Raw genomic sequence first — 25,727 nt, forward strand, 5'->3', positions numbered from 1 at the left:
CAAATAGCGAGTTTGTAACATCAGTCTTCTCGTCCCAAAAGCTGTTCAACAAGCCTCGTAACTTGTGCTCCACGATATGCCTCCGGGCGCGGACGTCGCGTAGCTGAAGGCTTTGAAGCATCAAACGTCAGCACGGCCTCTCGCATGCGAACTGGGATTGCCTCCACGCCATGCAGTGCACCGATGAGTCCACCGACAATGGCAGCATTCGTATCCGTGTCGCCGCCTTTCATCAAGGTCTGATGAATCGCCCGCTCGTAAGTCTCATTCTGGCGCAAAAAATGCGTCGCCAGTACAAACGCCCAGCGCACGTGACCAACTTTGCGCGTACACACGAGGCTGGATATATCCAGCGACTCCTCCAAAAACCACGTGCGTACCACCGAGTTCACATCAGTAGTCACGAATTGCTCACCACAACTTAAAGCACCTCGGAAGTCCCCTGGACAGCGTAGCAAGTGCTCCAGCATAAGACAGTAAACTGCATTGCAGTCCTGGCACACTTGGCTCGGGTGCGACAGCGTCGCCTCCGTCCTGGCGAGAGCGGCGATCGTGTCCTCCGACTCCCCCACGCCCCAGATCGCCAGCGGTGCGATGCGCATGAGCGATCCATTGGCCTCACTGCCACAGCAGCTGGCAGCTGCCGTCTGTGTCATTACCGCCGCGTAGTTGCCGCCAGCGTCAGGCTCGACGCCGAACGCCGTGGCGCACGTGCGGCCAATGTCGAAGGGCTTCGAGTCGCACCAGGCCGCGTACCGTCGCGCCACGGACTCGAGCGGGAATCCGTCACTCGGTCGGTGGCCCAGCAGCCCGTGCGCCAGCGACAGCGCCAGCTCCGAGTCGTCCGTGATCTGACCTTTGCCCACGCCGAAGACGCCGCCCCCAGGCATCGTCATCGCGTGCGAGACGTGGGGCTCAGTGATGACACCGCGCGCAAACTCGAGCGTTGCGCCGGCAGCATCTCCGCACAGCAGGCCGAGGAAGGCGCCGTGCGCGCGGTCCACGCTCGCGCCAACGCGACACACCGAGCTCGAGCCGCTCACCAGGACGCTCGCCATTTGGGTCCCTCGTCTCAGCTGATGAACTGGAATCGTGCCTTTGTATGATTTTCAGTGGGTTTTGTCTGATCCAACAATTTCACATCTTGCCTTCTGTATCTCGTGATGGCAAGTCCGGCTGGCTGGATGTATGGAGCTGGCATTGCAGCGCTCCTTCGCCTGCTGAATTCATACATGTAAGCACATGTACGAACTAGCATGCGCCTCGGTGTTAGGGCGAGAACGTGTATTAAGGATTAATTCGCAGATTCGATCGGAAAGATTTTGCTTGAGCTGTGGACGCTGGTTCGAACAGCGAACAATCACCAAGAAAATCTCGGATGGTGTAGGGAATTCCTGGTGCACCATAGACGGCGTCGGGCAATTTTTCTCTAGATGGGGAGTGGAACGTACGGGTCCTCCGCGTTGTACATGTAGACTGCAACACAGTCGTGCTGACGGAAGGACACCACGTTAGGATATGTACTGGACTTGCTAGTCATTCTGCAATTTACAACTACCTTTTACCAGGTCCCAAGTCAGTCAAATGAAGCTAGCCATCGGCATTGTGCTTGCGGCTGTTGCCGTTGCTTCCGTCCGCGCCGGCGATCCTGCCTCGCTCTCGTCCAAGACTCCCGTTGAGGAGGCGACGAAGACCACCAAGGCGACGAAGTCGTCCAAGTCGACGAAGACCTCGGAAACCTCCGGCAGCGACATCGGCAGCCTCTTCGATGACGGCTCCAACGGTGTCATTGGAGACGAGAGCGGAGCTGATGGACCTGTTGACCCCAAGCTTCTTACATCGATCGGCATTACCGTCCCCATGAGCGAGGCTGGTTCCAAGTTCGACTTGGGGTTGGGCCCTGGTCCTGAAGTGTACCCCAACGACTCGGGCTCCCGGGATTGGAGCTGGGACTCGGTTGAAGGCTCGGGCAGCCATCACTACGATTGCGACACGGTTTGCCCGACCGACTATGAGCCTGTTTGTGGTTCCGATAATGTCACTTACAAGAACGAGTGCGCGTTCACCGTTGCTCAGTGCAACGCGACTGAGTTGGCCGTGGCGAACTCAGGCGAGTGCGCTCTGGGCTCGGCTTCGGTGTCCGGAGACGCGTCTGCTGCTGCCAGCAGCACTGGCAAGTCTTGCCCCGATGCATGCACTATGGAGTACTCTCCTGTGGTTGACGCAAATGGTAAAGAATACTCAAACGAATGCGTCATGCGCCTCGCGAAATGCAAGGGCGAGACTGGCGAACAGAAGAGAATTGTAGATTTTACCGCTCTTGACGAGCCAGCCATTGTAAAGGGGGGTACGAAGGAGACTGAGGCTCCGAGCTTGGCTACCAAGTCCGAGAAATCGGAGAAGTCGGAGAAGTCCACCAAGGCGTCCAAGTCGGAGAAGACGGGCACTGCGTCTGGCAGTGGCATCGGTAGCCTCTTCGAGGATGGCTCGGACGGTGTCATCGGCGAGAGTGAGTCTGGCTCGGCCGACCCTATTCTCGTGAAGGGTGCGAAGGAGACCGAGGCTCCTAGCTTGGCCATCAAATCCGAGAAATCGGAGAAGTCGGAGAAGTCCACCAAGGCGTCCAAGTCGGAGAAGACGGGCACTGCGTCTGGCAGTGGCATCGGTAGCCTCTTCGAGGATGGCTCGGACGGTGTCATCGGCGAGAGTGAGTCTGGCTCGGCCGACCCTATTCTCGTGAAGGGTGCGAAGGAGACCGAGGCTCCTAGCTTGGCCATCAAATCCGAGAAATCGGAGAAGTCGGAGAAGTCCACCAAGGCGTCCAAGTCGGAGAAGACGGGCACTGCGTCTGGCAGTGGCATCGGTAGCCTCTTCGAGGATGGCTCGGACGGTGTCATCGGCGAGAGTGAGTCTGGCTCGGCCGACCCTATTCTCGTGAAGGGTGCGAAGGAGACCGAGGCTCCTAGCTTGGCCATCAAATCCGAGAAATCGGAGAAGTCGGAGAAGTCCACCAAGGCGTCCAAGTCGGAGAAGACGGGCACTGCGTCTGGCAGTGGCATCGGTAGCCTCTTCGAGGATGGCTCGGACGGTGTCATCGGCGAGAGTGAGTCTGGCTCGGCCGACCCTATTCTCGTGAAGGGTGCGAAGGAGACCGAGGCTCCTAGCTTGGCCACCAAATCCGAGAAATCGGAGAAGTCGGAGAAGTCCACCAAGGCGTCCAAGTCGGAGAAGACGGGCACTGCGTCTGGCAGTGGCATCGGTAGCCTCTTCGAGGATGGCTCGGACGGTGTCATCGGCGAGAGTGAGTCTGGCTCGGCCGACCCTATTCTCGTGAAGGGTGCGAAGGAGGAACATCAGTCAGTCGCTGAAAAGGCTCCGCCAGCGTCGAAAACCACGAAGGTCACGGTTTAATGTTGGCGCAGGCATCAGTGCAAGCGCACGAAGTGTTTTGTCGATAGATATATAGTCGCTCGTTATTATGACGCTGATTGTTATATGGGTGGTAGTATTCGTGGTCACTTCGCGTTGAAAACTGTGAACACCACGGACGTATTTGTACAAGTAGACATTGCTGCGGTCCCATGGATGTACCTGAAGTATTGACAGTAGTAACCTGCTACTAGCAGGTGGTAGTCATTGCCTAGTTTACGAGACGGTCAGTTGCGACATGAAGCTATTCTTTTCATCGGCGACTTTTCTTTAAAATTAAAATAACGAATTTTTTTTACATAAATATTTGCCTTTACTGTACACGCCTCGAATAGCAGTAAAAAAGAATACATGACCTGTGCTTTTCAAATAGTGCGAGCTAACTTCGTAGGAGGATTTTATCCGGTGCCCCTATCTACTTGTATTGCTTAATTCCAATGTACAAGACTGGCTTCTTCCAGCAGATTCATTAACAAACTTGGCAACGCGGTAGAAATGCTGCTTTTCACCTAACGCGCACAGATGGAAAGGCCTCTCCCGATCAATTTAAGATGAAGGGGCTTCACAAGTTAATCTTTTCACCTAAACAGTGGTCAAAAGATGCCACGCAAGCAGCGCTGATACCTATAAGCAGGTACCAGTACGTACAAAGTTCACATTCTGCAGGCCATTACCGTTTACGGGATACCCAAGCAAGGGTGATATGTAGAATACCAGTACTTACCAGTGTGCTTGCACAGGGTGCACCCCAGGGGCATTTCCAAGATGTATTACAGTGTTGCTACCAACACCCGTTTACGCAGTCCAATGTGAAGAAGACGTGCGAATTTCCAGGGATTGCCAAGTTGGACTGCGACCGAATGTGCACACGTACAAGACGAGAATTAAATAATTCAAGTACTTAAATTGAGGACAATTGTCAAAACGTAGGAATCAACTTATTTGAACATCCATGTGCTTCGCCCGTGACCGTCAAACTGCAAGTAGGGGCTCGCTTCATCCTACTTTCTAGGTCTAATCCACCACTGTACATGTACTTTTAAGTTCAAAACATGTCGTAGGGACTACTTAAAAGTAGTTTCAACGATCTACTAACTTTTTGACAATGGCCCCAATCTACTTAGTTGAAGTAGTAAATGGTAGTGTGCGTTTTCACTCAGCCCCAATCTACTTGTATTGTTCAGTTCCTATGTACAGGACTGGCTTCTTCCAGCAGATCCAATGGTAAGGGAGGATCTGTCTCGGATCTGACTTTGAGATGTTGCCGACCAAACGCGGCGCCAAAGTGTTCGTCGCAAACAGACCTCAATCCTTACAGATGGGATATTCGTGCTAGTGCATAAACGATAGTACTATGGAGGAAACTATTGGCACTTCCGCTCTTCGGATGGGACTTGCTCCGGATTGAATGCCATGGGATAGAAACCAGGATGGTGCAGCAGGAGTCAAGAACCTATGCATACCATCGTTCATTCTCCAATTCGCGAAGCGCAGCACACACCTTTCGTCTCCCGAATCAAATAAAAATGAAGTTCGCTGCTGGCCTTGTTTTTGCGGCACTCGCTGTCACAGCCGCCAACGCCGGCAACCCGGCTTATCTCCGTTCGTCGGACTCTGCCAGCGATGACTTCGACTTCTCGGACTCGCTTGACGCCAGCGGCAGCGACGACTGCCCGGATGACTGCCCGGACAAGTACAAGCCCGTTAAGGATGAGAAGGGCATTGAGTACCCCAACGAGTGTTTCATGCGCATGGCTCAGTGCAAGGGCACCACCAGCGGCTCGCTTGACCTGAGCGACTTCTACGGCAAGGGCAGCGTCGACGACGATGACCTCACGATCGACCTGACCGAGCTGTTCGGCAGCGACAGCACCGACGGCAGCCACGTGACGGTCAACATTATGTCGCTGATCGGCAGCGGCAGCGACCAGGTTGAGCTCCAGGACATCATCGATGCTTTCGAGAAGGAGCATGGCTCGGACGACTCGGACTCTGGCAGCGACGACCTGTCGTGGCTGGATGACTCGGAAAGCGGCAGTGAGGACCCCATTCTTGTGAAGGGTGGCAAGACCCCCGCCACCAAGGGCAAGACCCCCGCCACCAAGGGCAAGACCCCTGTGTACGAGGACGACTCGGAGTCTGGCAGCGACGACCTGTCGTGGCTGGATGACTCGGAGAGTGGCAGTGAGGACCCCATCCTTGTGAAGGGTGGCAAGACCACAGCCACCAAGGGCAAGACCTCTCTGTACCAGAACGACTTGACGGGCGCTGACGAGGACCCTACTCTTGTGAAGGGCGCGACCAAGGGTGCCACCAAGGGCAAGATGTCCGTGTACGACGACTCGGAGTCTGGCAGCGAAGACCTGTCGTGGCTTTTTGACAGCGACTCGGAGAGTGGCAGTGAGGACCCCATCCTTGTGAAGGGTGGCAAGACCCCCGCCACCAAGGGCAAGACCCCTGTGTACGAGGACGACTCGGAGTCTGGCAGCGACGACCTGTCGTGGCTCGACGACTCGGAGAGCGGCAGCGCCGACGATGTCCTGGTCAAGGGAGGCAAGACCCCGGCCACCAAGTCGTCCAAGGCTTCCAAGTCCGAGAAGTCTGCCAAGACGGGCAGCTCCCTTTACGAGCTTTTCAACGACGGCTCGGAGGGCGTCATTGGCGACGAGTCCGACGCGGAGGACCCGACGCTCGTGAAGGGCGCCACTAAGGGCGCCACTAAGGGCAAGACCCCGCTGTACGAGGAGGACGACAGCGAGTCTGGTTCGGACGACAGCGAGTCTGGCTCGGACGACGACGACTTCCTGCAGCAGGAGCAGACGACCGTGAGCGACAAGACGGCCACCAAGAGCGACAAGACGGCTACCAAGAGCTCCAAGACTCTGCTGTCCTAAGCTTTAAGGTTCCTTTTTAATGTACGTTGTCATCGACAAAATGTACGTTGGTCCCTGTCGACATGAACCTCACGAACCCGCAACTTCGTATCCCTGCATAAACCTGTGTCGAATGGGCCGCCAAGACGAAGTGGCGGCCTTGCGTATGAGTTCAATACAACCCCTCCCAACTTATATCACGTCCCGAAATATTCTGTGCGCTTTTGCCAACCTCAACAAGTCCCCTGTTCAGGTTTTGGTAGTAATATCGATTTCGCCCCTAAAGTAAAAATTAATAATTTGGGAGACAATTTTGATTTACTTAGTATATGAATATTATTAATTGGGTACGTGAAAATGTAATATTAATACGAATAGTTAATAATATATTAGTAAAATCAAACTACTAAAACGCCCTTACCACAGATTCCGCTCGCATCCTCATCCGCCCAATCACTACTTCTTTGTGATAAAGGACTAGCTGGTGCTGGGCTCGCTCATTGCTCGTGCGTGTGCGGAGAGGGCTCAATAAAAAACGAACCTGACGAAAAGACTCTTGAAAACCTGTTGAGGAGCAACGGGCGCCCCGAGGTCGGGATGGTTTGTAATGCCCAATATCAACCGGAATCCCTACACCAGATTTACGACTCGATGTTGCTTGACTGCGGCTGTCAGATTCCGTGAGAGTAGCTTCATCCACCTCCGTAGCTTGACTCGAATCAGATATCCCTTGACTGCTTGCTGGGGGAGGGCTCACCGTCCTGTTGATCTTTATTCCTGAAGGTTAGAACGCACCCTGGACTGCAAAAGGAACGCATAGAGGTGGCCGCGTTAGATGCTAGCAAACCATGGAACGTAGTGGTGTTAGCCGTACCGTCTGAGTTCAATGCTGCAGATATGATGAACAGGATGACCGCAGATGCAACACGGCACCGTTTCCGTCACATCAGGCAAACAGCAATCGGCATTGGAGCACCTCATCGGCACCGGTTGCGATCTTCAGGGAGGAAAACGCAAAATGAGCATGAGAATGCGACCGAGCAGCTCGGCAACCACCCGTTTGCCACCCTTTGCGCGCTTCCTTTGAAGCTATTGACCTTGGACTTCAACCTGGAATTTAGTAGGATATTTAGTAGTTTTTAGTACTAATATCGTGATTTTTGTTCCTACTAAGTTTGTGATAGTACTAACTGCGATTTTTGAAATCGTACTATTACTAATAGTATAATACTATTAGTAGTGTATAATACTAATCGTGATTTTACTACCAATCCCCGCCCCTTCCCTCACTTAATTCGGACCGTAGCCGTTCGAAAAGCTTCGTCAACTTCCATTCCAGAACGTGCCTGCTCGCAGCGACTCGGGCGATGGAGGACCGCGCGCCTTCCACGGCCACGGCGGCGCTGCAGCTGCCCATCCTGCCTCTGGACGACAAGGTGCTCTTCCCGCGGACGTACCTGCGCCTCGCGATCACGTCGGCGTCGGCGCTGCAGCTGCTCAAGGACTTGGTGTGGGAGGTCCGCGCGCCTAAGACGTCGCGGCGCTCCGGCGGCGGCGACGTGGGGGCCTCCACGTCGCTCACGCTAGCGATCTTCACGCGTCGCAGCAACACCGAGGGTGACGCCGACAATGCGCAGGTGCTGCCCACGACGGCCGAGGCCAAGGACGCCGTCTACAGCGTCGGGACTGTGGCGCGCGTCGTGCAGCTCACGCGCATGCAGGGCGGCGTGGCCGGCCTCTCGGTGCTGGTGCAAGGCCTGCACAGGGTGCAGCTGCAAGACGTGGCCCAGACGAGGCCCTACCTCGTTGGCTACGTGCAGCGGTTGGTGGCCCCGGTGCCTGTCAAGGGCGCCAAGACGGAGGACACAGCACTCACGCTGGAGCAGTTAGCGCTCAGGCTCAAACACCTGACGCAGGAGTATCTGGAGACGGCTAAGAGTGCACCGCTGCTGCGTCGAAGCAATGGACTGGTGGATGCCATTGGCAACTCGTCGGCAGGAGAGCTGGCAGACGTCGTGGTGTCCTATCTGAATGTGGGCGTGGAGGAGAAGCAGCAAGTATTGGAGGCGGTCCCCGTCGCTTTACGCTGTGAACTTGCCGTGGCGTTGCTGGAGCAAGAGACGGAGAAGGCGAGGCTGCAACGCAAAATTCAAAGCGAAGTGCAGGACAAGTTGGAGGGCACTCGCAAGGAGTTTTTGCTTCGACAGCAACTTGAAGCTATCAAGAAGGAGCTTGGAGAGGCTGGTGATGATGGAGCCGGGGGAGACAATGCCAGTGAGATCAAGCTGCTGGAAGACCGGTTGAACGCTCTGAGTCTGGAACCAAGAGCCGCTAAGGTCGCTCAGCGTGAGCTCCGCCGTCTGAAAGGAATGACTGCAATGCAGCCAGAATACGGTATTCTGCACAACTACCTTGAGTTCTTCTCGGAGCTGCCCTGGAATGTTTCCACGGCTGATTCGCTGCTGGTGGAGCGGGTTCGCAAGCAGCTTGATGCGGACCACTACGGATTGGACAAAGTCAAAAAGCGAATCACCGAGTACATCGCTGTACGCAGCCTCAAGCGTGACATGCGTGGTCCTATCCTGTGTCTTGTTGGACCGCCTGGTGTTGGGAAGACTTCACTAGGTCGCTCCATTGCTACGGCTACTAACCGCAAGTTCGAGCGGGTGGCTCTTGGTGGAGTTCATGACGAGTCAGAAATTCGGGGCCACCGGAAAACCTACGTTGGCGCTATGCCGGGTTGCATTCTTAATGCACTTCGCCACGCTGAGACTAACAACCCGGTGCTGTTGTTGGATGAGGTGGACAAGTTGGGCAAAGACTTCCGAGGTGACCCAGCTAGTGCTCTGCTGGAGGTGCTGGACCCTCACCAGAACAACACGTTCACTGATCACTATCTGAACGTACCTTTCGATTTGAGCCGCACCCTTTTTCTAGCTACCGCCAACAGTTTGGACACGATTCCGGGACCCTTGCTTGACCGTATGGAGGTAATTGAACTCACTGGATACAGTGTGGAGCAGAAGGTGGAAATTGCTCGTCGTTACCTTCTCCCCCAGCAAATCGAAGCCAACGGCCTCCGAGCAGACATGGTACGCGTTTCGGATGAAGCACTGCGCTACTTGATAATGCGATATACCCGCGAAGCTGGAGTGCGCGATCTGGAACGACAGGTCGGCGCGCTGTGTCGCTATGTGGCAGTTGATGTCGTGCGTGAACTGGACGAAACTGAGGAAAAGCAAAAGACGGAGAAAGACGATGACAACATTGATCGTCTTGCGTCGTTTGACCCAATCTACATCGACAAGAAGATGATCCGTTCCATTCTTGGACACGAACTCGTGTTCAACGAGGTCGCTCTGCGCTCTAGCGTGCCTGGCGTGGCAACAGGCATGTCATGGAGCACAGCTGGAGGGTCGATTCTCTTCGTTGAAGCGTCATGCACGCGGCGCGCACCTCCGGTCGCTACTTCGAATGCGCCACCATCCGTCCCCACTCTGAAGCTTACTGGTAAGCTTGGCGACGTTATGAAGGAGTCAGCGCAGCTTGCACTTTCGTGGTTGCTCGTAAACGCGCATCTCATTGACCTACCTCGTTTGGAAAGCAGCCTAGCGGAGGCTGGGGAGTTGTCAGGCCCGAATGCGCTGCCGGTAGACGACATTTCAAGTGTCCATGTCCACTTCCCTGAGGGGGCCATCCCCAAGGACGGTCCGTCTGCTGGTGGCGCTATCGTGTGTGCCCTGCTATCAGTGATTTCAGGTGTCCCTGTTCCTATTGACATTGCCATGACGGGGGAAATCACTTTACGCGGCGTCATTCTGCCTGTTGGTGGCATTCGGGAGAAGGTGCTGGCTGCTATTCGCGCTGGCATCAAGCGAGTAATCTTGCCCCGTGGCAATAAGAACGAGGCTGAGGAATTACGCAAGGAATTTGCGGGCGTGTCCACTGTCAACTCCCACGAGCGTGACAACAACAAGGATCGGGTGCAGCTCTTGTTCGTGAGCGACCTTCGCGAGCTGATTCAGCTCGTGTTCCACATGAAAATGCGTGAGGATGTGGGTGTGCGACGACTCAAAAGTGTTAGCCCGAGCGAAGGAGTCGACTACACCGATCCTGTCCTGCTCAGCATGCTTTAGTGTGACGGTTTGGTTTCGTTTGTTTTTTTTATTGATTTCCAACCTTTTTCTGCGCAATCTTGAACAACATCACAAGTTAGTGTTTGATCATCTTGTTGGTGTTCAGGATATCTCCTTCGTACTAAGATTCACACGCATCTCTCTGTCTTGGCCTGACCAGCTCGCTAGACTCGGTGCACACCTCACTGGATTACGTGGTGCTGAGTGGGTGGAAGGCATTTGTGACGTACGGGTAGTACTCAACCTGCGACGATCCTGAAGAACCCTCTTCAAGACCCGAAAACTGCGCCGGCTGCAGATGCGCATACTTCTTCGATAGCACCGCACGCAATTTTTTGTCTTTGCCTGAGTGAGGCTAGTTAACAGAGCGCATTACGAGTCATCGTTAGAAATATTAGCAAGTCTGTACTCACGAAGTAAGAGACGTACTTTGTACATGGCAACGACGAAGTTCACTGGGAGGCCGTAGCGAAGTACGGACTCCACGAAAACGCGAACCATCTAAAGAAACACAAAATCAAAACCGTTAAGCATCATGAAGTTAACGAAGTCAGCCCGCTGCCGTTGTATAATACACACCTTGATATGCATCCATGCAATAAACGTTTCTCCAAAGTGTGCCTTGCACCAGCGGATAAGCGCCGACCACAGTCGGTCAACTTCCACTTCCAGCTCAGCGATAGCTTCTTCATTGGACGCGTGACTTGTTGGGTCGAAGTTGAACTCGCGGACCACAAATCGTTTCTCCTTGGCGCGCGTCTTGAAGTCCTCAATGTAGTCCACACTGGTTCCTGGCTCGAAGTTCCCTTCCTTGTCCACAAAGCCCGGTTGGTACTGACCCTTCAGCAGCGTGACTGTGTATACCGCAGAGTCGCCCTCCTCCATCAGTTTGCGCGAGGACCCCGGCACCACAGGGGACCCTCGCACGTTTCCACGATTGCCTTTTGGGCCGTACTCCGCAATCTGGTCGCCAATTTGTGCGTACTCCTGCAGCCACTGCTCCTCCAGATTCTTCGGCACGATCACCACCATCGTTTGCAGATACTCGGTGTTCACAAAGTCCGACGTGGACACGACGTCGGGCGTCAGGACGTCGTTCAGATTCGCCACCATCAGGTTGCCACTAGCACAGCACAAATGGATCAGTCCAGCGTCACGCTTTCACCATTTAACCTACACTCGACGCATACCCTTTCTTGCGCTGCAGACCGATGAGCTGCTGCTTCTTCTCCGCGTAACGCGTGCTCAACTGCTTCAACTCGTCTTCAATCTTACCCACGGACTGCGACGCCAACACAAAACTAAAGCATCAGTATCTCTGGCCAGGGCTCCGCCACGGCAATATCCCTCCCTACCGACTGGATGATGCTGACGATCTCAGGTAGCGGTCGACGGTGCGGGTGCTTGGCCTCGTCCCACGAGAAGAAGCTCAAGTAGCGCTCCACCGGCACTGCAAATAACGCCACACAGCTCCTAGTAAGCGTGAAGGTAGCCCCAATGACCCCACAACTCTTGCGGCCGCACCTCCGTCCACCGTGAGCGCCTGGTCGCCCTTGTTCAGGTCGTGGAACTGGCGCTCGATCTTGCGCACGACGCTCTCGATCACCAGGTCCACGCGGTTCAGGTCGTCGCTCAGCGCCTGCCCGTTATCAGGATCAGAGCAGCGTCAGTCCCCACAGATGCCGCCAACCAGCAGCTTCCGACGCACCATGAGCGAGTCCAGCGTCCCCACGAGAAGGTCCGACGGCAGCTCCACGCGGACGCAGTCTGCGCAGCAGGCGGGCGGTTAATTACGAGACCGCAGCGGAGGAGAGAGATGCGGAGGACCAGCAGCTACGGGAAGTTAGTTACCGGCGTAGTCGTGGCGACTGGAGGCGGTCTCCGCCTTGAGCGACAGGAACGTCGTCTCGGACGAGCTGTTGCCCTCGTTGGGGACGGACACCAGCCACACACTCATGCTCTCGGACGCACGGACAGCTCAGCTCCTCTCTAAGCTTCACGGAATCTCCTTGATGAGATCCTTTTGGCCGCTAGTCGCACTTAGGCGGATCTTTTTCGCACTTTACCGAAGCCAGCAGCGGAGTTAGAGTTGAAGTTGGCTTCAACCTGCCAACGCTGCTAGGTCTTGCTTGCACCGCCAAGCGGCTTGACCCGAGTATCGATCAAAGGTTTGAATTGTTCAATATGTTGCTGCTGCTCACCGTTTCTTGGTAGGCAGTATTTTGCGCTCGCGCACGCGTTGGCCGCTGAGGAGTTGGAGTCGCCATACTCGTGGAATCACGAATCGACACGAGAATTGACCTCGGTGTCGATCAGGGAGCCCAGATCGGCATTACCGCTAACATCAAGGCGGGTTAAAGCGCAACAGAGGTGACTTTCGGTGTAGGCAAGTCATGAGCTGCTCGAAAAACAACGTCCAGAAATTGGCGCCCTGCCATCTTGTTTTCATACATTTCTTCATATTTAGAGAAATTGAGCAATATTTTTGCAAAGTCTACGCGATTCACAAGGCAAAAAATGGCTCGTGCGCGTCGGAGTGGTACGTTGAGTTGATGGCGCTGCAGCGCACGCCCCAGTCGAGTAGGAGGCCTGCTAACGACGATCAGGACATGAACGGCGTCGCAACTGAGTAGGCAGCAAGTCTCCGGAGCGGTCCCGTGCGCGGTCGCGCTCCCGGTCCCGGTCAAAGGACCGCTCTTCCAGGTAGGCCCATCGACTCCTCCACCCGAGCAATTCATTGGATCTAAGCGATTATGTACGCCGCATTCGCTAGCCGACAGTCGGGAGAGCGAGGGCGTCATCGCTCGCGCTCGCCTCGCGACCGCAGCCACCGTCGGAAGCACGAGCGTCGCGCGTCGTCGTCGTCGTCGTCATCGTCGTCGTCGTCTCGGAGCAGGAGCAGATCCTCCTCTTCGGACTCGAGAGACAGCGGCCGGAAGGAGCGTAAAAGGTCGCACCACTCGAAGAAGAAGAGGAAGCACCGCAGCACCGACGACAAGAAGCGCAAGCGCAAGTCCTCCGAGTCCAAGAAGAAAAAGAGTGCGAAAGACCACAAGAAACGACACAGAAAGAGCCGCAGCAGACGCGGCCACGACGACGACTCGTCTTCGTCCTCGTCTTCGTCGGACTCGGACACCATCCGCAGCGCCATCTCCGGCAAGAAAATCAAGCGGAAGCTGGATCGTTCAGCCGCAGACTTGCAGAGCCAAAAGAGTCGTCAGCAACTTCTGCAGTTCTACAACGGCATGTTTGACTGAGCTGCCGGGATACTTTATTCGGTTGCAGCAGATATGGTTGCAAGAAGAAGGAGGATGAGAAACCCAGAATCATGCACACGTCTGGATTGCAACCGATAGAACGGACAGCTACTGCAGAAAACACTGATCCCTGAACGAAACTTAACTCTCGCTGTCCGAGTAAGCACGAAGTCCGTAGGTGAGAACCTTGTCTTGAATATCTTTGCGGTCGATAGGGCAAGACGTCACTCGCAGTGCGCAAGTAGCGCAGAGCACCTGATGGCGACAGGGAAGTAGCACCACCGAGATCGGCTTCACGAAGCACACAACGCATAGATCCTGTTCGCTTCGCTTCTCCATCGCAGCTGTGTACTTCGCTCGGATCGCAGCACGAATGCGGTCCATCCCGCAAGCAAGAGCAGTTTCCAGTTGTTCAAGATCGTCCAAGCTGCGTAACATTAAAGCTTCATCTTCTCCTCGAAGTGCTGCGTTCTGAGCTTCCAGTCGGGCATTTTCGCGTCGGAGATCTTCGGCAATCGCTTTCAGATTATCGTGGTAGTCAGCTGTGAGTTTGGTTTGCTGCTTGGCGAGAGCCATACTGCGCTCTTGAAGCTTCAGCTTGATCACCTTTCGTTGCGCCTTTTGCTCGGTTTGAATAGCTACGCTCTCCAGCTCCGCAATACGGAACGAAAGACGCTCGTTGTCTTGGGACTTGCTGCGAAGTTGGTTGGCCATTACCATGGACCGTTCAAGAGCGGATCGGAGCAAAGCTTGCCGTGGCCGGCTTCGGTCGGGAATTGCAGTATCCAGATTGACCTGCGTAGACTGGTCTTGCTTGAAAGCTGTCACTTCAGTGAACGTTGGCGGCGTCACATCTCCAGGTACTGGGCGCGTTGCAGCCGTGAGAGCTCGGAGTCGATCAGGGAATGACCTGTGTCGTACCGCAGGCCCGCTAAACGCGACGTAAGTGCTTTTCTTCCGCGGCGAGGGTGTTAGGGAGTACCGAGGTGGCGGTCCATCGAACCATTCTTGGTGAGACGGTGAAAGCAACGACACACGGATCTCTCGAGAGTATCCCGCAGTTGAACACTTGGAAATGCTGGTGCCAGCGAGAAGTGATAGCACGTCTTCCGTTTCATCCGTATTGACCGCAGTTTCGGTTGTCTCCACACTCGTAAGAGGGATTTCCTGCTTCCGTTCCGCCGCTTCAGTTTCAATCTCCTCGACGACTTCAGGCTCAGGGTCCACTTCGTCGTAGCTCATATCCGACAAGACCTCCTCGTCGCTCACCAAACTCCACTCGTCTTCGCTTCGGTTTGACATCTCGAATACTTGCCAGGGCTGGAATCTGCTGTAGACTTGAGCTTTTGCGTGAGGAACGCAGAATGAGCCATCGTTGCGCTGCCGCCGATCAAAAGCTGTAGATGGTATGGAATGCGCGCATCCACGATGGCCCACCTCAATTTGCACCGCTCTCCCGTCCAGCTGACGGGCGTAATGCGATGCACACCTATTTGCTGAGTACCATGTTATAGCAAATGTGTCTGTTGTACATAGGAAAGAGAGCCACCACATGATGAACACGTCTGCTATTCTCTTTGTATTTTTGTTGGAGCCTCTCTCCATACCATTCTATTTGCCCCTAGGCTGTGTTAGTTGAATGAGGCTGCCGCATGCTCTTGGTCACGCACCGCCTGGATCAGCATTTGATTAAAATCTGCAGGGTTGTCCATGAACACCTGGTGGCCGGAGATTGGCACGAGGCGGAAAACTGCGTACTGTGTCTTCTCTAGACGGCGAACGACCGCTTCGCCGTACTCCGAGTTCATCCAATCCATACCACCACCGTACATGATGGTAAGAGGGACTTGCAGTTTTCCCGGCGTAAGGATTCCGTCCAACGCACGACGCCTTGCACTTGCTCCCTGAAAACACAGGAAACATTGCCTCAGTACGAGCACCCGAGGACAGAGTTCACGAGTTTGTCTTTACCGGATGTAGGTGTGTGTAGAAGGCAATGTCGCCAGAGGCCTGAAGAGCCCAGTTGTGGTAGCAGTAGTCAGTGATAAGCCCAAAGTCCACTTCTCCGGATCGAACGATGTTTGTAGCCGGCGTCCATTTGATGCGCTGCCGCCAAGACCATCGTACGAGGCCGGGTCCTAGAGGGCCCGCGAACCGAATAGCACTCTAATAAGCATGACAGGAGCACAGAATTCGTTAGATTTGAGAGAATGAGTCGCAGCTTGGGGTTATTACATACCATTGGTGTGATGTAAAACAGCGACGTGAATTTCAAAAACGACGGGAGGTCCTCTTTTGTCAGACCGCTGCCGTTGACCCCCGCGGGTGAAATGAGAATGAGATGTTCAATGCGTTCCGGGCATTTCTCGGCGAAGTAGGTACTGTACATGGCCTGGCAAAATTGCAGAAAAAAACATTAGCGATGATTCCAATTGGAGTCCAATCTTGCTAATTGACGTACCCCCATCGAGTGACCACAAAGAATGAAGCGGTCGAGATTAAGCTCCCGCCTCCAATCTTCAAGCGACTCGACGAAAAAGTCGTCCATTTCTTCATCGGTCTTCGGATGCCACTTCGGGCGGTCCGAACGCCCGATACCTTTCCACTCTACTGCGTACTGCAGAGCATTACCCACAACGTAGACATTTTTCGTTAACCCCAGCTCCGAATCCCACTTCAACCATCAGCCCCATGGGAAACGCACCACGTTGAAGGATTTCGCCAGTGATTGCAGGTTCTGCTCACACACCACAGCAACACGAGCAGCAACAAAACGTTAGTACGCTGCACGTTCGCCACCGAACGCAGGTTTCATCGCTTACCGCAGCCCAGAAGGCGTTTCCTGCCATATATCCGTGCACCAGCACCAGGTTACGCGGTGGGAGCTGCTTTCCGTCGCCGCAATACGGCACGTGAATCGTGCCAAGCCCCGCGACCTTGGTCTGCTTGAAGTCCGTGACCAGGTATTGCTCGTAAATCTTCCGCTCCACCTTCTCGAGCTCGGTCACATCCGACGGCAGCCACAAGTGCAGGTTGCAGACGGACAGCCACACGGGGAACAGACAGCACAGCACGGCCAGGGCGTCCACGATGGCCTTCTCCGTGCTGCCGCTCTCCAGACTCGTGAGGCTCACGCGCACGATGGCGTAGACCACGAGCGCCGCCGTCACCGCCGCGTGGACGACCTGGAAGCCGTGGCGCGGCAGCTGCGAGAGCACGGCGAGCCCCAGCGTGATGACCAGCGGCCAGTCCAGCAGGCGCACGGGAATGTGCGGGATGCACAGGTACAGGACCCACGTGACGGCCAGCGCGGCGGCGGCGGCCGGCTTGGTCGGCAGAGTGAGGACGCGGCCCACGCAGCCCCAGAGCGTCAGCAGCAGCGCTAGAAGTGGCGTGAGCACCAGCAGCGTCAGGCGCATCCACGGCGAGCGGAAGAAGGCGGGCGGGCCTGGGCGCCGCGGAGACGGAGGATCCTCTGCGCTGGACGGCATGGCGATGGCGGCTGAAATTCGTTTCTGACGGCGATGGGCGTGTCGAAGTTGGGCCATCATTCATACACTGCCCACGTAATATCAAGTCAGCAAATCTGTTTATAGCGATATTGAAGTTTGGCGTAAATATAGTATGAAAAGTGAAAGCATACAAATGCACCCTTCAGGAATGATTACTTGGGCCCATAATCAGAAAGGTCAAGTAATCAGGAAAAAACATCTATCTTTGGCAAGCTATAATAATGCCCCAGACAGTTGACGCTCTTCAGCTTGTCTTACCCACTTCTTGGCCGACGCGGGGCTTACGGACGAGGGTGATCTCCCAGTCACGCACTGCCGCAATGAGCACGCGGTTGAACGCGCTTGGGTTGTCCATGAACACCTGGTGCCCCGACAACGGAACGACACGGAAGCTCGAGTAGCAATCGGAGTTCTGGAGGCGATCCACCACGGCCTCGCCGTGCTCCTTGGGCATCCAGTCCGGCCCACCCCCGTAGATGAACGTCACGGGCAACGACCACTTCTCCGGCACGATGATCTCGGAGAGTGGAGTCCCCCGCGCAGCCGCGCCCTAGCAAACAGAAAATGTCAGAACTCTTTTGAGACATTACTAGGAAGAGCAGATATAGACCTACCGGGTGCAAGTGCGTGTGCACAGCAATGTCTCCCGAAGCCTTTAGGGCCCAGTTGTGGTAGCAGTACTTGGCAAAGAGCTCAAAATCCAGCTCACCCATGCGGATTGCATTGCTGGGCGGAGTCCATGAAACACGCTTCTTCACCATCCAGTGCACCAGACGAGGGCCTAGAGGGCCCATTCCACGGGCTGCTGACTACGCGGCAAAAATAGTGAGAAAATGTTAGCGAAAATCATTGCTGAGAGACCAAATGGTGTGACTGCCTTGTACCATCGGAGTAAGATGCAAGGCATAAGCAATGCGGCGCCCTAATGGAAGCTCCGAATGGGTCAATGACGAAGCATGGACGCCTGCGGGCGAAACCAGGATAACGTGTTCCAGTGAGCTTGCGTACTTGGACGCGTAGTATGTTCCATAGAGCGCCCCCATAGAATGCCCGCAAAGAATAAATTTGTCGAGCTAGCATCACAATAGTAAGTCGCTATCTTATGATCCTAAACACCCAATATACAATAGTAAGCAACAAAAATCCCTACCTTCAGCTCCTTTCTCCACTCCTCAAGCGACTCCACAAAAAACTCATCGGCCTCAGCAGAACTCTTCGGCTTGAATTTTGGTCGTAGCGATCGCCCGATGCCCTTCCACTCCACGACGTACTACAAAACAAACCCGATACGTAAAGACTGCACCAAATAGAACAATATCTTCTTCGTCACGTACCACATCAAAGGCCGTCGCGAGGTCTCTTAAATTCTAAATCCACCGACACTCAATCGTTAATGAAGTAGTCTCCAACCAACCACCAGCAAGCGTTCTCGTCTCACCGCCGCCCAGAATGCATTTCCTGCCCCGTATCCATGCACGAGCACCATAGTCCGGGGATGCTCCAGCTTCGGGGTTGCATCGCTTTCACCTCCTGTGTACGGAACATGCACCGTCCCCAATCCAGCCACAGTGTTCAACGTGAATCCCGACCCCAAGAAGCTTTCGTAGATCTGATGCTCCACCGTGTGGAGAACTATCTCGTCTGCGGGGAGCCACAGTCTCAGGCGACTCACGGAGCTCCACGCCGGCACGAAGCAGGCGAGAGTCGCGAACCAGAGCGGCGCGTGCGAGGCCGCCAGCGTGAAGGAGGCGACATACTGCACAAGAATCACCCACACCGACAGATGCAGCAACGGGTTCTTGGCGATCACGAGACTCAGCGCCAGAGACGCAGTCGCAGCGCAGGGCACTTGGATGGGGAGACCCCGCGACCCCCAAAGATCGAAGCCCCAGGGCGTCCACAACAGCAGCAGAGCGAGTGCAGCCACTCGGACAACTGGCATCGTGAACAGCAAGCCCAGCACGCCCCATACCAGTGCGAAGCTGAGCCACAAGGGCGCCAGCAGCACTGCCAGCAACAGCTTCGTGCGTGGCATCGTCTGATATTTCAAGTGCTGTAAAAGGTTACGCTGTATCATACATAGGTTACATATATAAAGGATGTATATAACCTATTGCAGATATGGGCTGTTTGTAACCGTTAATGATATTCAAATCGGTTAGAAATAGTACGTACCCTTCGTACATTTAACGTAACCCCGGGATACGCCTGGGTCATGGCCGCCAAGCTGCTGGAGTGGGGCGGAGCGCTCTTCCTGCTGCGTCTCGAGCTCGAGCAGCTGCAGATCCAGCGCGTGGATGTCGAGTTTGAGGAGAAGAAGGTGTCGCTGACTCGCTGCACGGTCTGGTGCGACGCGGAAACTGCTGCGCTGCTGGTGGACGCGCGTCTTGTGGCTGCGCAAGAGGTGGAAGACACGACATTGGCTACGTGCGTTCTGCGGCTTCTAGCGGAAGATTAATGCGCCTTATACTATTGAAACTAGCGTACTGATCTACTGTTGCTGGCTGTACGTTGCAGACGCTACCCGGTGCTGGTTTTCGAGGTAGTTGATGAAGTTAATGAGACGCCGACAGCTCCAGAGTCGCGAGTATCTCGTAAACGGCGACGATCAACGGAGGCCGAGGAATCTACTGCTGCTGAACGTGAACCCGTGTCTACGCAATCGAGAGCCCCTGGAATGCGGCTGCTCTTTTGCTTGCTGTACGAGGCGGAGACTGATGGCGAAATGGGGTTGCGATTCTTAAATGAGTTGGAGTTAACAACGCTTGCTGGAGGAAATGGCGGTGGGGTTGCTGGTGCCGCAAGTGTTGACTCGTTGCAAGTGTTTCTGGCGGACGGGCCTTACGTGTTGCTCTTCGGACACGGATCACGAAAGGCGACGGTGCTGAAAATGCAAAGAGCGACGCCTGGAGGTGGCGCTGTCGGGTTTTGCGTGTGTCGAGAACAGGTGGATATAGCGAGTGGTGTCGGAGGTGATTCGACAGTGCCGACTAAAGTGGTGTCTTGCGCATACATTAGTGAGGCATATTGTACCAAACCTCATTTATTGATTCACCTTCAGTGGACGTCGCAACCCTCTTCAACCAATAGGTACGATGGAATTGCATCAGATCCATCCTGGGTGGTAAGCGTATAATGCACTCACCTAATGTTTGTGTGCATTTACAATAACCAGTGATATGCATGCTTGGTGCACCCTTGATGTTGAGGACGAACAAAAGCATCTTTGTGACGAAGGGAGGCCAACAAAGTGTCAGTACCTGCCGGTGTCCGGTGCTTGTGGCGGAGCTTTGCCAAAGCTGGAGCAAATAACTTGCTGTTGTCTTATTTCCGAGTTGAACGAATGGGACTTCACAGCTTCATCTTCGGGTGTGGCAACGTCATTCACGTCTTGGGATACAGGGTCTCGATTTACGGATACGGGTGTATCGACGCTGATGATCACGGGGACTTCCTGTAATACGATATATGCGCATACGAGCGGGGTTCTTCTCGCTTCCTATGTGTTGCCTGCTCAACCCGCTGAGATGTACGGCTCCATTCGACACTGACATTATGCTCGTGGGTTGGCCGGAAATTTAACGTCAGTGTTCCGTGTATGATGCCAGGTGGTCCATGTGTGAAGATAGCACGGAAAACTGCCATGTCCTCTGCGTTCGATGTAACGACGTGAACCGATCTTTCTTTATGTTGGAATTTTCCAGTAACCCGGACAACACTACGTTTGAACTCCTCTTGTGTACGTCCGTTTGTACGCATTCGCTTATGTGGTAAATACGCATGTTTGATCCGAAGGTTAACACTTTGCATGGGGTGTCTCGGCAGCGTTTAATCACGTGGGGCACGCATTTGTCGGAAATTTTATCTGCGGGCATGCTTGCAATGTCTCGAGCCTGGTTCAAGTACTCCTCTTGAACAATGTGCCGGGTATCACTGGCAATGTGAGGGAGAATGTGGAGGTTAATGAATGCTTCGGCGACGGGCAGCTTGTGAAGCGCAGTGTCCTTGTCACACAGAAAATAGCAACACCTAACGTGAAGCTTTCTTGTCATCGACTGCGGCTACGAGAAGGCAAGAAGGTCAAGCATGCATCACGCTCGAAAAAGCGTTCTCGCAATGATGACAAAGGAGGTCCCAAGGATGACTCTGTGGGTTCAAAACCACAGCCATTCCGCTACATTGAACGAACACAAAAGGCCTCTTCTAGGGACAGAAATGCTATTCGACCTGACGAAAGTACTGACGGTGTTGAAGGTGTACTCACTGCTTCAAATACGCAGCTTGCGAAGCTTGCGTGCTCTCTCTCGACACGTCTGAGTAATGGATTTCATGAATTAGAGCGGTTGCAGATGACCGTGAACGGTAAACGCTCCCTTTCCCGACAGCTTGATCAACTCATTATTCAAGAATGGCGACAATACCAGCAGACGGCACATCCCAGTAAAGAACACTCACTATTGACGAAGCTTCTTGCAACCCGAGATATTGAGAGCCGCATGTTGGAGTGTCAAAACGCGGTAGACATGGAAACGATTGTCGCCGCTTCTACTGAAAGTGTTGTTATCTCGAAACCTGGAGACGGTGATGCAGACTCATCGGGTAACCTCGCACTCGAGCATCAAGTGTCACTGGAATACTTTCGTGTCCTCAATTATATGCCATCGTCCTCTCTTTTCCGTGCCGAGGTCGTACTAAATAACCTATCTGACACTATGGTTGCAGATAGTTTCGTCGTCCTGACCGCTCCGCAGGGAGGGAGGGCGTCGTTTACTCAAGGGTGGGTTTGTTCGAGCTCGGTGGTTCCTGAATTTCCTCCTGCTGTGACTATGGTTGGCTCCACTGCGATCCAACCAGGAAAAGCACGGTTCCTGTTGGAGCTCCAGTTCGCGCCGAGTTTTACTTTTCTTCGAACGAGAAAACCCTTATTGGCAACAGTATGGTTGCAGTGGGGTGCATCTTGTGGTGACCCTGGTTTCATCTGTAATGGCAGCGTACGTCAACCAAGTCTGTTCGCTGTCGCTGTTGCATCTGTCAGTGTGTCCTCTGAGGAACTATTATGCGCAACATCGACGACAAATCATGTGGGCTGGAATTCAAGTCTACAACAAGGTACGTGTATTTGCGGTGGCCATCAGCATAGTAGCTCTAGCTTACAGCTACGATTGACATTTTGTCATGCAGAGCAAGAGCAGTTGCTTTTCGTCTCGAACGGGTCGAGTCTAACGTCCTGGCTTCGAAACCAGAGTCGCGGGGTGTTCAATTCAGCCGCAGCCATTGTACGCCCAAAATTTGCAGTGGTGAACCTGGAGATGACAGCACGTGAGTTGATGCTATACGAGTTGAGCCAAATGGTTGCAAATCTACCGTCGGACGTGTATGTCATGCACAACCCATTCCAACGCCAGCACCTGAGCGCACTGCAGCGTGTATTGGATGCCATGCGCCAGGAAATTATTGGAGATCAACAGCACGGATCCCTTCGCGAGAAAGAGAAAAAAATCAGCGAAAACAAAACGCAAGTCCACCACAAAATACCAACTTTGAAAACGGAGAAGCGTGACCCAGCTTCAATTCGCCGCAAAATGCAGCAGAATACCGATCTCCAAGTGACTCAGTTACTGCTAGTGCTTCAAAAGCGCGTTAACTTTCATACAATGTGGTTCGACTCTGCTGCAAAAGACTGTGGAAGTCTAGCTCAAACATTGTAATAGACAAAAAGAGTAAAATTATCGGATTGTTAAAATATTGTAAAGTAATCGAAGGACGTGCGCGAACTAAGCTGTCACTGGACAGGCCCCTGCCTGAAGAGCAACAATTTGTTGCTGGAGCTGGCTGATAAGCTCCGTATTCACCAGCAGCGACCGCTCGATACTGGTCAGCGTCGTTTGCAGACGCAAGACGACAAGGAGCAGCAGCAGGACCAGAACCCAAGGGAACACCTTCACAGGAGCTGTACGCACTCCGCCTGGTGGAATCGTTGAGACGGTAGTGCTTCGGTGCCGGTGGCACGGTTTGCTCCTGCCTCGTCGGGCCGTTGTTCCAGAATCTTTTTTAGTGGCGTCATGCACTACCGCGTTCTCGGATGAAGTGGACGAAGTAGGAGGGCTTTCTGGCGCCAAGTTTGCGGCATCATTGAGATCCCTCGTGCTTAGAAACTCTTTCGCCATACCGACCCATTTTTCCCACTTAGCCCGGTTGTCACTAATAGCACGTGTTTCAATTGTGTTTCTCCAAAACGTCGATTTACCGAAGACCACCTAACGAGGCAAAAGACAGCAGAACAACACTCAGTAAGCATGTGTGTATCAATCATGCAGTAAATAAATGTCGAAAACGCACCTTCAACTCAATAAATAATTTGCAGGCGTTGGGGTTGGAAGAGCGTGGCACGATGGTCCACCGATCTTCCACGCTGAAATAGTCACCGTAAGGGATGTCCACCAATCGGGTAGAACTCTCTACGACACGCACCCCGTGTTCGTTCTCCTTCAGGCATTGAAGCTGCGTTTGCAAGCATGTCAGTGCGCCGTTCAAACAGCGGAGGACAACATGCATGCAATACATCCACGTACCACATCAATTTGTGACGACTTTGGACCGATCGGGGCATCGACGGGTACGCGAAATTGGAGAGATCGAGTCATACCTGTCATGTTGCATAGTGTCAGTACAAGCTCAATACTCAGCAGAACCAAGTAGAAACGCACCAAACGATTTTTCGTCTTCCAGCGGAGTCATCCACGGGTTCACCGTCATTTCAGTTGAACCCGTCTGCTCACCAAATTTATCCAACCCGAACGGTGCGTTGTCCAAGAAGAACATCTGCATGAACGAATCCACCGACAAAGGAAATTCCACTTCGAGAATCTGTGTCATGGAAATATCTTTGGGTGCGATCGAATCCACGTCCGAGACAACACTGCGCCGGCGTGGGGTCACAGGGGCTGTGTTATCGTCTTCGTCTTGCTCTGATACCGTTGTGGTAGTTGTAACACCAGTGGCTGAGGCAACAGGTTCATCGTGATCCGAATCCGCGCAGTCCTCCTCTTCTTTTTCATCATGATCTTCGTCTTGATCGTCATCATTGTGCTCTGTGGCAGGATTAGGCTGGGGAGGTGGATTTGCTGAATTTCGAGTAATAGGAGATGTTGGCAGTGCCGGATAGCGTGTTTCCGAGGAGTTCACTGCAGTGGGTCGCAACTCGCGGAGCACGCGGTCGCGAGTCTTCAGGATGAGGTCGTAGCAGCTATCCCGGTTGTTGCCCCAGAAGCTGGTAAACGTGTACTCGTCCTTGTCGAACGTCGCGAGGCGGATCGCGTGCTGAAACACCATGGTCGTCGTCTTTTCAATTTCGCGAATGGACTCGTACGGGATCAGGATCTACAGCAGCAGCAGGACAAGCAGATACATCGGGTCAGCATGGGAATATCGTTTGCGACACCACGTCGGGAGCCGGAAAAGCTAGCTGCGAGCATTGCACATGGAGCAAAGCCGAGCTGCAACGCCGACAAGTGCCAAGAGAGCACCCCGAGTGTATCCTTGAAGGTCCACCCTCTCCGACTTCCTGACCTTTCTCTCGCGGCCAAACACGTTGGAGTAGAAGCACACGTGCGAGCTCGTCGGATACATGCGTCCGTGCATAGCCAGCGTGGCCGCGATGGCACACGAAAAGTCTGCAAGATGCACACCACAGCACAAGCAGCGACGCAATCCGTTAGCATGCCTGTCCACCGTCTTCCGCCGGTCTATCCTACACCAGCCGCAGCCGCAGCCGCTTGGCAGCCTTCACTTTCTGTCGTCGAGTGTAAATACAATACATGCACGCACCTTCGTAGAACTGCGTGGACTCGGGCAGGTCGAAGATCATGCAGATGACTTGGTCGCGCACCTGCTCCTGCTCCTGCTGCGCCTCGTCCTGCGTGGGGCTGTCCAGCGGCAGGAACTCCTTGTCCAGCGGCAGGTTGAGGCGGTCGTCGCACGTGCTGGCCAGCGACAGCTCGTCGCTGTTCCTGCTGCCGCGGTGCGACGAGGAGCTCATGCTCCTGTCCGTGAGGCTGGAGCCCGTGTGGCGCCGCTCGCGCTGGCGGCGCTGCTCCTCCTGCTGCTGCTGCTCGAAGCTGCGCTGTCTATTTTTGCGCTGGCGGTGATACACGTCGTCGTCGCGTGCGTCCTCGGCGGTTGGTCGCTGCGCCGGGCGACGAGGCGGAGACGTCGCGTGACGACACCGTTGCCGGTGTTCGTGGCGGCGGCCGCCGCCGCTGCTGCTGCTGCTCGCGGCCGAGGACACGGACGAGCTGGGCGAGAACGCCGACGCGAAGCTCCGCAGCGCCGACAGCTCCATCGCTTGCGCCGCGTTGACACTTTTCGACACTGCGACTGCGGATGGTGGCGTCAGTGGTTTTTAGTATCAACTTTCTCAACTGTTTATCGGTATAAAGAGGCTGTGTAGTATAGTCAGCACTCGAGGTAATACAATGAAACGTACGTGTTCTACCACTGTACAGAGGTTCAACACAAACG

The 25,727-nt window shown here is 54.3% G+C and overlaps 11 protein-coding genes across 13 annotated transcripts; 5 read left to right on the top strand and 6 right to left on the bottom strand.

The window, feature by feature from the left end:
* Positions 1-20: 20 nt before the first annotated feature.
* IUM83_17267 (ADP-ribosylglycohydrolase family protein) lies at positions 21-1,058 on the bottom strand (the record flags this gene model as incomplete). Its single annotated transcript, XM_067942206.1, has 2 exons — positions 21-269; positions 381-1,058. 2 exons carry the CDS (start codon positions 1,056-1,058, stop codon positions 21-23), a joined length of 927 nt encoding a protein of 308 aa, XP_067782377.1.
* A 526-nt stretch (positions 1,059-1,584) lies between these two features.
* Positions 1,585-3,411, top strand: IUM83_17268 (Kazal-like serine protease inhibitor domain-containing protein; the record flags this gene model as incomplete). The annotated part of the gene is made up of 1 exon (XM_067942207.1): positions 1,585-3,411. The coding sequence occupies one exon, from the start codon at positions 1,585-1,587 to the stop codon at positions 3,409-3,411; it is 1,827 nt and encodes a 608-aa protein (XP_067782370.1).
* Positions 3,412-4,955: 1,544 nt separating this feature from the next.
* Positions 4,956-6,323, top strand: IUM83_17269 (Kazal-type serine protease inhibitor; the record flags this gene model as incomplete). Its single annotated transcript, XM_067942208.1, has 1 exon — positions 4,956-6,323. One exon carries the CDS (start codon positions 4,956-4,958, stop codon positions 6,321-6,323), a length of 1,368 nt encoding a protein of 455 aa, XP_067782371.1.
* A 1,346-nt stretch (positions 6,324-7,669) lies between these two features.
* IUM83_17270 (ATP-dependent protease La) lies at positions 7,670-10,438 on the top strand (the record flags this gene model as incomplete). Of its 3 annotated transcripts, none has more annotated exons than XM_067942210.1 (2): positions 7,670-9,812; positions 10,062-10,438. In XM_067942210.1, 2 exons carry the CDS (start codon positions 7,670-7,672, stop codon positions 10,436-10,438), a joined length of 2,520 nt encoding a protein of 839 aa, XP_067782412.1. The 3 variants fall into 3 exon arrangements, with proteins under 3 accessions (XP_067782412.1, XP_067782413.1, XP_067782411.1); XM_067942209.1 differs by having other exon boundaries at positions 7,670-9,730; positions 9,818-10,438; XM_067942211.1 differs by having other exon boundaries at positions 7,670-10,438.
* A 190-nt stretch (positions 10,439-10,628) lies between these two features.
* Positions 10,629-12,395, bottom strand: IUM83_17271 (H - or Na -translocating F-type, V-type and A-type ATPase (F-ATPase) Superfamily; the record flags this gene model as incomplete). Its single annotated transcript, XM_067942212.1, has 8 exons — positions 10,629-10,793; positions 10,868-10,939; positions 11,018-11,561; positions 11,629-11,720; positions 11,794-11,888; positions 11,963-12,077; positions 12,147-12,205; positions 12,290-12,395. The coding sequence occupies 8 exons, from the start codon at positions 12,393-12,395 to the stop codon at positions 10,629-10,631; spliced, it is 1,248 nt and encodes a 415-aa protein (XP_067782410.1).
* Positions 12,396-12,955: 560 nt separating this feature from the next.
* Positions 12,956-13,695, top strand: IUM83_17272 (uncharacterized protein; the record flags this gene model as incomplete). The annotated part of the gene is made up of 3 exons (XM_067942213.1): positions 12,956-12,977; positions 13,072-13,141; positions 13,212-13,695. 3 exons carry the CDS (start codon positions 12,956-12,958, stop codon positions 13,693-13,695), a joined length of 576 nt encoding a protein of 191 aa, XP_067782415.1.
* A 141-nt stretch (positions 13,696-13,836) lies between these two features.
* On the bottom strand, positions 13,837-14,997 carry IUM83_17273 (serine protease family; the record flags this gene model as incomplete). Its single annotated transcript, XM_067942214.1, has 1 exon — positions 13,837-14,997. The coding sequence occupies one exon, from the start codon at positions 14,995-14,997 to the stop codon at positions 13,837-13,839; it is 1,161 nt and encodes a 386-aa protein (XP_067782414.1).
* A 329-nt stretch (positions 14,998-15,326) lies between these two features.
* Positions 15,327-17,186, bottom strand: IUM83_17274 (putative serine protease family S33; the record flags this gene model as incomplete). The annotated part of the gene is made up of 6 exons (XM_067942215.1): positions 15,327-15,599; positions 15,667-15,861; positions 15,935-16,087; positions 16,157-16,312; positions 16,400-16,432; positions 16,518-17,186. The coding sequence occupies 6 exons, from the start codon at positions 17,184-17,186 to the stop codon at positions 15,327-15,329; spliced, it is 1,479 nt and encodes a 492-aa protein (XP_067782407.1).
* A 265-nt stretch (positions 17,187-17,451) lies between these two features.
* IUM83_17275 (putative serine protease family S33) lies at positions 17,452-19,242 on the bottom strand (the record flags this gene model as incomplete). Its single annotated transcript, XM_067942216.1, has 6 exons — positions 17,452-17,757; positions 17,822-18,016; positions 18,092-18,280; positions 18,358-18,477; positions 18,542-18,574; positions 18,646-19,242. 6 exons carry the CDS (start codon positions 19,240-19,242, stop codon positions 17,452-17,454), a joined length of 1,440 nt encoding a protein of 479 aa, XP_067782406.1.
* Positions 19,243-19,422: 180 nt separating this feature from the next.
* Positions 19,423-22,430, top strand: IUM83_17276 (uncharacterized protein; the record flags this gene model as incomplete). Its single annotated transcript, XM_067942217.1, has 8 exons — positions 19,423-19,634; positions 19,725-20,154; positions 20,269-20,297; positions 20,383-20,736; positions 20,816-20,946; positions 21,033-21,134; positions 22,243-22,316; positions 22,389-22,430. The coding sequence occupies 8 exons, from the start codon at positions 19,423-19,425 to the stop codon at positions 22,428-22,430; spliced, it is 1,374 nt and encodes a 457-aa protein (XP_067782409.1).
* A 551-nt stretch (positions 22,431-22,981) lies between these two features.
* On the bottom strand, positions 22,982-25,548 carry IUM83_17277 (GRAM domain-containing protein 1A; the record flags this gene model as incomplete). Its single annotated transcript, XM_067942218.1, has 6 exons — positions 22,982-23,464; positions 23,547-23,708; positions 23,780-23,853; positions 23,915-24,587; positions 24,777-24,880; positions 25,035-25,548. The coding sequence occupies 6 exons, from the start codon at positions 25,546-25,548 to the stop codon at positions 22,982-22,984; spliced, it is 2,010 nt and encodes a 669-aa protein (XP_067782408.1).
* Positions 25,549-25,727: the final 179 nt, after the last annotated feature.

The sequence above is a fragment of the Phytophthora cinnamomi genome (genome assembly GCF_018691715.1).
Source record: "Phytophthora cinnamomi strain GKB4 chromosome Unknown Contig107, whole genome shotgun sequence".
NCBI lineage: Eukaryota > Oomycota > Peronosporomycetes > Peronosporales > Peronosporaceae > Phytophthora > Phytophthora cinnamomi.